Source organism: Phaseolus vulgaris, chromosome 2, assembly GCF_000499845.2.
Source record: "Phaseolus vulgaris cultivar G19833 chromosome 2, P. vulgaris v2.0, whole genome shotgun sequence".
In the NCBI taxonomy this organism is placed as follows: domain Eukaryota; kingdom Viridiplantae; phylum Streptophyta; class Magnoliopsida; order Fabales; family Fabaceae; genus Phaseolus; species Phaseolus vulgaris.
Genome location: NC_023758.2, coordinates 34,067,401 through 34,076,347, shown reverse-complemented (window position 1 = coordinate 34,076,347; position 8,947 = coordinate 34,067,401). Strand labels below are relative to the sequence as shown.

Sequence of the window (8,947 nt, the reverse complement as noted above, 5' to 3'; positions counted from 1 at the left end):
CAAAGACAACTCTAAAGGGAGACATCCCAAAAGGTGGTTTGTAAATAGTCCTATGAGCCTAAAGAGCGTCATCTAGACAATGACTCTAATCTTTCCTATTAAGCTTTACCAATTTCTCCAAAAAAAAATTGTTTCTTTGTTGGAGATTTCAGCCTACCCATTGATTTGGAGATTTTTTTTTGTCCACAAAGAATAAAGTAAATTAAAGGGACATTTAGGTGTCTCAACCTTGTACAAAATTACCAAATATATAGCCTAAGGAGCATGTAACAGAAAAAGAAAAGTACAAGCTAGATAAAGTTGCATGTTAAGACCCTATATAACCATCTAACACAGCCTAAGCTTCTAAACTGGACTTGGAAAAAACAACAACAGATCAAACCTCAAAAAACAGATGAATCCCAAACACTCTTTCTCAACATATCATCATAATATTCAACCCCATATCTCCAAAACATGCTGATAAGATGAATTGCAATCTGTTATGTGCACGAACACTTGCTTGCTCCAACAAAACATGCTCACCAAATGCTCACCAACAATGCTCTTGATATAACCATAGATCTTGTCATACAAGACAAATTCTTCTATTTCTTTAGTGACAACATCCGATCTAGGCCTAAGACCCAAATTTGCCCTTGCTTTTCCTAGCTCCAGAAGTACTTCATGATCCTCCATCCAGCCCACCAAACCCATTTTACTGCCCAATTCTGCTAAATGATGATCTCTCCCTGCCTCAAGAAACCGCACAAGACCAGCACCTATAGAATTGGCCACTTCCCCTGCACAAAAGCATTCTACCACCACGCATCTACACCAAACCTCTTCTAGCCTTCTACTGCAAATAACCCTGCTATAAACCTGCTTCAGCTGCTACTGACCCTGGTATACTCAAAATTGCTCCAAACATCCCTACCCATTGATCTGGGGATGGTAAGATCTGGAAACTCTATATGTCACTCTCATACTTCTTGAGTAGAGTGAGTAGAGTGTCTATAGACCGATTACATAATAAGTTACCTAATCACTGTTGATTTTGGCTTAATCCCAAGTCCCACATCGGTGGGTTCATTGTTTGGGAAGGAAGTTTGAGGGTTATAAATTAAACTCTCCTCCTTCACTGTTATATATCCCAATTTGTAATATCTTCTCTCACAATAATAAAAGTGAGATGTTTTTGCTGTTCTCGGAGATTAGGCTAAACAGGCCGAACTCCGTTAACAATTTTCGGGTGTGTTTTTTCCTCTTTATCTCTTTTATTATTCTGCTTTATTTATTCAATATTATTTGTCGGGTAGCTCTGTTAGGGTATTGATTTAGTGGGAAAATTACCCGTTTTTCCCAACAAGTGGTATCAAGAGCCGAAGGTTCGCCTTGGGTTGTTTGAAATTATTTGTAATATTGAATATTATATTTTGAGTTTGTAATGGCAAATCAAGAAGAAGAAGCGAAGAATGTATCCAGAGTGTCGGGCTCCTCGTCATCATGGTCGAGGTTCCCGGTGTCCACTTTGAAATTGGCGGTGGAAATATTTGATGGCACTGGACATTTTGGCATGTGGCAAGGAGAGGTCTTGGACTCTCTTTTTCAACAGGGTCTTGATATTGCTAGTGAAGGAGAGAAACCAAAAGAGGTAGAGGAGAAAGACTAGAGTATCATCAACCGGTTAGCATGCGGAACTATTCGATCCTGCCTATCCAGAGAGCAAAAGTACGCTGTAAAAAACGAGACTTCTGCACACAAACTGTGGAAGGCATTGGAGGACAAGTTTCTGAAGAAGAGTGGTCAGAACAAGCTCCTGATGAAGAAAAGGTTGTTCCGATTTGACTACCAACAAGGTACTACTATGAATGCACACATCACTATGTTTAATCAATTAGTAGCAGACCTGTTGAATTTAGATGTGAAGTTTGAGGATGAGGATTTGGCTTTGATGTTGTTATCATCTCTTCCTGATGAATTTGAACATTTGGAGACTACGCTCCTTCACGGGAAGGAGAATGTGCCGTTAGATGCTGTTTGTTCTGCTTTATATAGTCATGAATTGAGAAAGCAGGATAAGATGAAAACCAAATCAACGACATCAGAAGAAGCATTGGTGGCAAGAGGTCGTCAGCAAAGCCAAACAAAGGAAAGAAGAGGGATGTCTAAGTCTAAAGGTCGAGCAGTTGCCAAAGATGAGTGTGCTTTCTGTCATGAGAAAGGACACTGGAAGAAAGACTGTCCAAAACTGCAGAAGAAAGAGAAGGCTCCACAAGATACAAATGTTGCAGAATGCAAAAGTGATGTGGAATCAGATATCTCTTTAATTGTCTCGCTTTCAGCATCACCGTATCCAGATGAGTAGATATTGGATTCAGGTTGTACCTATCATATGTGTCCCATTCGGGATTGGTTCTTTGAATTTCAAGAACTTGATGGCGGGGTTGTTTACATGGGTAATGATAATCCATGTACGACAACTGGGATAGGTTCAATCAAGCTGCGGAATCATGATGGATCCACCAGAATTTTGCGAGATGTACGGTACATGCCAAAGTTGAAGAAGAATCTCATCTCATTGGGGGCTTTAGAATCTAAAGGCCTAGTCGTGACGATGCGAGATGGAATTCTTAAAGTAACTTCAGGAGCACTGGTGATGTTGAAAGGCGTGAGGAAGAACAATTTGTATTACTATCAAGGTAGTACAGTGGTGGGGACAGTAGCGGTAGCAACTTCTAGCTCTAAGAAGGATGCTGAGGCAACGAAGTTGTGGCATATGAGGTTGGGACATGCTGGAGAGAAATCCTTGCAAATTCTTACCAAGCAGGGATTGTTGAAAGGTACGAAGGCTTGCAAACTTGAATTTTGTGAGCATTGTGTTCTGGGAAAACAACGAAGAGTGAAGTTTGGCACTGCAATTCACAATACCAAGGGTATTCTGGATTATGTGCATTCAGATGTGTGGGGACCTGCCAAGACTCCGTCAATCGGAGGTAGGCATTATTTTTTGTGGATGATTTTTCCAGGAGAGTTTGGGTGTTTACTATGAAGAACAAAAATGATGTGCTTGAAATTTTCCTTAAGTGGAAAGCTAAAGTTGAAAACCAGACAAGATTAAGGTTCTCCGAACAGACAATGGAGGAGAATACAAGAGTGATCCGTTCCTGAAGGTATGCCAAGATTGTGGCATAGTTCGGCACTTCACTGTTAGAAAAACACCACAGCAGAATGGGGTGTCAGAGCGTATAAACAAGACACTTGTGGAGAAAGTTCGTTGTATGTTGTCTAATGCTGAGTTAGGCAGAGAGTTTTGGGCTGAGGCTGTGACATACGCTCAACATCTTGTCAATCGTTTGCCATCATCTGCTATAGATGGCAAAACCCCGTTAGAGGTATGGTTTGGAAAACCTGCAACTAATTATGATTCTTTGCATGTTTTTGGTTCTATTGCATATTATCATGTGATTGAATCAAAGTTGGATCCACGGGCAAAGAAGGCTCTTTTCATGGGCTTTAGTCCTGGAGTGAAGGGATACCGTTTGTGGTGTCTAGAGGCAAAGAAGACGATTATCAGCAGGGATGTTACCTTTGATGAATCTGCCATGTTAAAGAAGGTAAATCCAGAAGGAGCTGATAGTACTCCGCAACAGGTGGAGTGTGCCCGGAAGCAGGTGGAGTTTGAGCCGACAGTGGTGATCCCAACACGAAATACCACAAGTGACTCTCCTATGGTAGAAGAAGAGCCAGATGAGGAAGAGGTTCCTACCCAAGAATCTCAACAACAATCAGCGCCAATTGCAGTTAGAAGACAGAGACGAGATATTCAGAAGCCTGCTCGTTTCATGGATATGGTTGCCTATGCACTTCCAGTTATTGATGACATTCCATCCACTTACCCAGAAGCCATTCTGAGTTCAGAGAGTGGTAATTGGGCAGGTGCGATGGAAGAGGAGATGCAGTCTTTGAAGAAGAACAAGATGTGGAAGTTGGCACAATTACCAAAAGGTAAGAAGGCAATTGGGTGCAAATGGGTATTTGCAAACAAAGAATAATTTTCTAATAAAGAAGATGTTCGCTACAAGGCAAGGTGGTTACAAGGGCCAAGTTTGAACGTTGTTTAGACTTGGTTAATATTTTGCACATTTGAAGTTGGCGCCCGGAGGTGCAAATTTGAAGCACTGTAAAGTTTGTTTTTGTTATGTTTTGAGAAGATTTGTTTAGGTGGGACTTGAAATTAAGCCAAGGTGGAGATTTGTTGATTTTGGCTTAATCCCAAGTCCCACATCGGTGGGTTCATTGTTTGGGAAGGAGGTTTGAGGGTTATAAATTAAACTCTCCTCCTTCACTGTTATATATCCCAATTTGTAATATCTTCTCTCATAATAATAAAAGTGAGCTGTTTTTGCTGTGCTCGGAGATTAGGCTAAACAGGCCGAACTCCGTTAACAATTTTCGGGTGTGTTTTTTCCTCTTTATCTCTTTTATTATTCCGCTTTATTTATTCAATATTATTTATTGGGTAACTCTGTTAGGATTTTGTTTTAGTGGGAAAATTACCCGTTTTTCCCAACAATCACTAACAATGGCTTGAGGTACTCCAAATCAACAAAAGATGAACATTATTAGTCCTTGTGGCTAGCTTCCACCCACTTGGAGACATAGTAATATATTAATTGTTGTTGGATTAAATAGAGTTAATTGTTGCTTGTTAGTTAGCTTAACTGCAAAATCATATAAATAGGAATTGAAATTATAAAACATAGCATAGAAAATATTTTTAACATTCAATCTTCCTTCCATAATATATGTGCGGATCCAATATTGGTTTTCCGTTTCAATAATATTCGTGTGTCGTTTTCACACCTAGATCTTTCTTTTGCTTTTCTTCTCTCGTTCCCTCTTTTTTCTTTCTGTTGCCTAAAAATACTTTAGACTCTCACGTTATACAATCATTTCTATCATTACACGATCGCCTTTGTCTCTTAGACGTTTGTGCTATATGTTCAGCAAAATTAGGGTGTTAACGATTTTTACTATGGTAATGATTCCGGCAACAAAAACAACTCCAAGAACCACCTAAACAAATGATTTCCAAACACCTTATTCGGAAGAAGATATCTCTGTCCACCACCGCAAACAACACTGCCAAGAATTGAAGACACGATGATGGTGCTGACAGAGCATAACACAATGAAGACGAGCAATGTCACGGGATTGCACAACAGAGAGATAGAAGAGAAATTTAAATGTTAAGAAAATTAATTAGATTCAAAATTTCAAATCTGTGAGTCTTCAAATATTAAAAAAGTACATGTAACGAGTTGTCTAGGACTCTATTCCCTTATGTATGGGACGTGTCACTTTTTTTTTTATAGAGACGTAATAAAGGTGTCACTGCAGTTCTTCAAATTGTGTATCATTTTCTTCTATATTATCTTTTTTTTTTTTTTTGCGTGAGAGAAATGACACGCAAATGTATGCTGAGTGACTGATTCTCTTTTCCTTCTTCAATTACTTTAGAGTACGTTTAAGTAATCTTTTATAAAGAAAACAAATCTATAAATAAAAAACAACTTATAAAATTTAATTTTAAAAGACTAATATAATAACACTTCTATATAAATATAAAAACTAGTGTATATAAAATCCATATCAAAATAGTATTATTTATTTTTAAAATATTTTTTAACCACACTCATCAGAGATGCGGTAATTGTATTAAACTTTCCCACACAATTATATAGATTATTCAAACACGAGAAAACTTGTACACATGGCGACACTTAAAGAGAAACTCAATTGGAATTTCCACAATGAAGCACGCAAAGTTCTTCCAGGAACCATTATTAATTACGGACCAAAATTAAATTTCCTAGAGTTTGAACATAAAAAAAAAGTCCTATACGTGTGTTTCGAACAGTAGAAAGTCTGTGGTCAACGTCAACACCCCTTGTTCTCCGTTTGCAGACACACGGTAACAAACAACCTTGCATTTTGTAAGTTGCAAATGTTGTTTCCTCAGTTTTTCATACACAAATCCTCTATTTAAACACCTTATATTCTTCCAATTCTTTCATCCCAAAAACTACTCAATATCATTAGACACTGTTATTTATTTTCATATGCGTATATTAATTACATAGTTGTGTGCAGTTAAGTTACGTACGTGTTCTAAAACTCAGATATGGAGGCAAAACAACACAAACTCACCTTGGAAATTACACTTATGTCGGGAGAAAATATAAGTGTAGATCGAAATTCAATAGCGGAGAAGGCATACGTTGTTGTTCGTGCCGAGTCTCTGAACTGCTGTACGACTAAAATGGTGAATGGAGATGATGGAATGCATGCATGGAATGAAAAAATGTTGTTAGAGGTTCCTTCATATGCAAGGTCTGTTACCTTTGAGGTCCAAAGCAAGAAATTCAAAGGAGTTCGCCCTGTTGGGGTAGCAAGGATTGCTCTTTCAGATTTACTTATCGACAAAAACGATAATGTTTTGTCCGAAAGTGTGTCTCAAATGTTTTGTTACGGTTTGAGGAATTGGGAAGGTCGACGTAATGGGATTATTCATTTCTCAGTAAGGGTGATGAATAACTTGTCTTCAGAAACAAAACAAGAGAAAGACATAAAGATGATGAAGTTTAGAGAAATTGAGAATGGAGTTATAGGGTTTCATGTCAATCATAAGAAACCAAGAAATGTTGTCATTGGCATTCCTTGTTAAGGTTTTTTTCTTATGGAGGTAGAGTTCTCCTTCAATTCCCCTCACCCTTTCTCTTTTCTTTGAGTTTATGTTCAAAAGAAGAATGGTTATTGAAATTAAATATCTTGTTTGATTGTAACTTATATAGAATATCAGTCTCTACTATAAAATAGCATATTTCTCTTCCCTAATTTTGTTTAAGTATTCAAATATTATACTTTTCTCATATCTTATTTTGATGGCATGTTCAAAGTTTTGATAGGACTATGGTGAATTTGACCAAATAAAAATTTCAAAATATTTAAGATAAGCTTGAATTAACGCCACTTATCCATAAAACAAACTAACCTTAATAAGTTAGAGCGTCTGATAAAAAAAAAGTTAAAGCGTAGGATGGAAAAAAAATACGTACATTTATAATTAAAACATAATTTAGCATGCATATGTTGAATATTATATGAATATATATATATATATATATCATATTATGGGTGGTGGCCTGATAAACCCAACAAATACTAGAGGGTCTAGGGTCTAGAGGGTCTAGGGTCTAGAGGGTCTAGGGTCTAGAGGGTCTAGGGACTAGAGGGTCTAGGGACTAGAGGGTCTAGGGTCTAGAGGGCCTAGGGACTAGAGGGTCTAGGGCCTAGAGGGTCTAGGGACTAGAGGGTCTAGGATCAGAGGGTCAAGGATCTAGAAGGTCTAGGATCTATAGGGTCTTGGGTATAGAGGGTCTAGGGTATAGAGGGTCTAGGGACTAGAGGGTCTAGGTTCTAGAGGGTCTAGGTTCTAGAGGGTCTAGGATCTAGAGGGTCTAGGATCTAGAGGGTCTAGGGCCTAGAGGGTCTAGGGCCTAGAGGCTCTAGGGCCTAGAGGGTCTAGGGACTAGAGGGTCTAGGGACTAGAGGGTCTAGGATCTAGAGGGTCTAGGGTCTAGAGGGTCTAGGGTCTAGAGGGTCTAGGGTCTACGGGGTCTAGCGGGTCTAGGGGTCTAGGGTCTACGGGGTCTAGAGGGTCTAGGGAATAGATGGTCTAGGGATTAGAGGGTCTAGGGTCTAGAGGGTCTAGGGTCTACGGGGTCTAGGGTCTACGGGGTCTAGGGTCTACGGGGTCTAGAGGGTCTAGGGGGTCTAGAGGGTCAAGCATCTAGAGGGTCTAGGGTCTAGAGGGTCTAGGGACTAGAGGGTCTAGAGGGCCTAGGGACTAGAGGGTCTAGGGACTAGAGGGTCTAGAGTCTAGAGGGTCTAGGGTCTACGGGGTCTACGGGGTCTAGGGTCTACAGGGTCTACAGGGTCTAGGGTCCAGGGTCTAGGATCTAGAGGGTCTAGGGACTAGAGGGTCTAGGGTCTAGAGGGTCTAGGATCTAAAGGGTCTAGAGGGTCTAGGATCTAGAGGTCTAGGGACTAGAGGGTCTAGGGACAAGATGGTCTAGGGTCTAGAGGGTCTAGAGGGTCTAGGGACTAGAGGGTCTAGGGTCTAGAGGGTCTGGGATCTAGAGGGTCTAGGGACTAGAGGGTCTAGGGACTAGAGGGTCTAGGGACTAGAGGGTCTAGGGTCTAGGGACTAGAGGGTCTAGGGACTAGAGGGTCTAGGGTCTAGAGGATCTAGGGTCTAGAGGATCTAGGGTCTAGAGGGTCTAGGGACTAGAGGGTCTAGGGTCTAGAGGGTCTAGGGACTAGAGGGTCTAGGGTCTAGAGGGTCTAGGATCTAGAGGGTCTAGGGACTAGATGGTCTAGGGTCTAGAGGGTCTAGGGTATAGAGGGTTTAGGGTCTAGAGGGTCTAGGGTCTACGGGGTCTAGGGTCTACGGGGTCTAGGGTCTACATGGTCTAGAGGGTCCAGGGTCCAGGGTCGAGGATTTAGAGGGTCTAGGGACTAGAGGGTCTAGGGTCTAGGGCCCAGAGGGTCTAGGATCTAGAGGGTCTAGAGGGTCTATAGGGTCTAGGGTCTAGAGGGTCTAGGGACTAGAGGGTCTAGGATCTAGAGGGTCTAGGGACTAGAGGGTCTAGGATCTAGAGGGTCTAGAGGGTTTAGGATCTAGAGGGTCTAGGGTCTAGGGTCTAGGGTCTAGGGACTAGAGGGTCTAGGGTCTAGGGACTAGAGGGTCTAGGGTCTAGAGGGTCTAGGGTCTAGAGGGTCTCGGGACTAGGGGGTCTAGGGTCTAGAGGGTCTAGGATCTAGAGGGTCTAGGGTCTAGAGGGTCTACGGTCTAGAGGGTCTAGGGTCTAGAGGATCTAGAGGGTCTAGGGACTAGAGGGTC

General features: G+C 41.0%; 1 protein-coding gene across 1 annotated transcript; it reads left to right on the top strand.

The window, feature by feature from the left end:
• Positions 1 to 6,075: 6,075 nt before the first annotated feature.
• Positions 6,076 to 6,827, top strand: LOC137809717 (uncharacterized). The gene has a single exon (XM_068610808.1). It carries the CDS (start codon positions 6,167 to 6,169, stop codon positions 6,707 to 6,709), a length of 543 nt encoding a protein of 180 aa, XP_068466909.1. The 5' UTR covers positions 6,076 to 6,166; the 3' UTR covers positions 6,710 to 6,827.
• Positions 6,828 to 8,947: the final 2,120 nt, after the last annotated feature.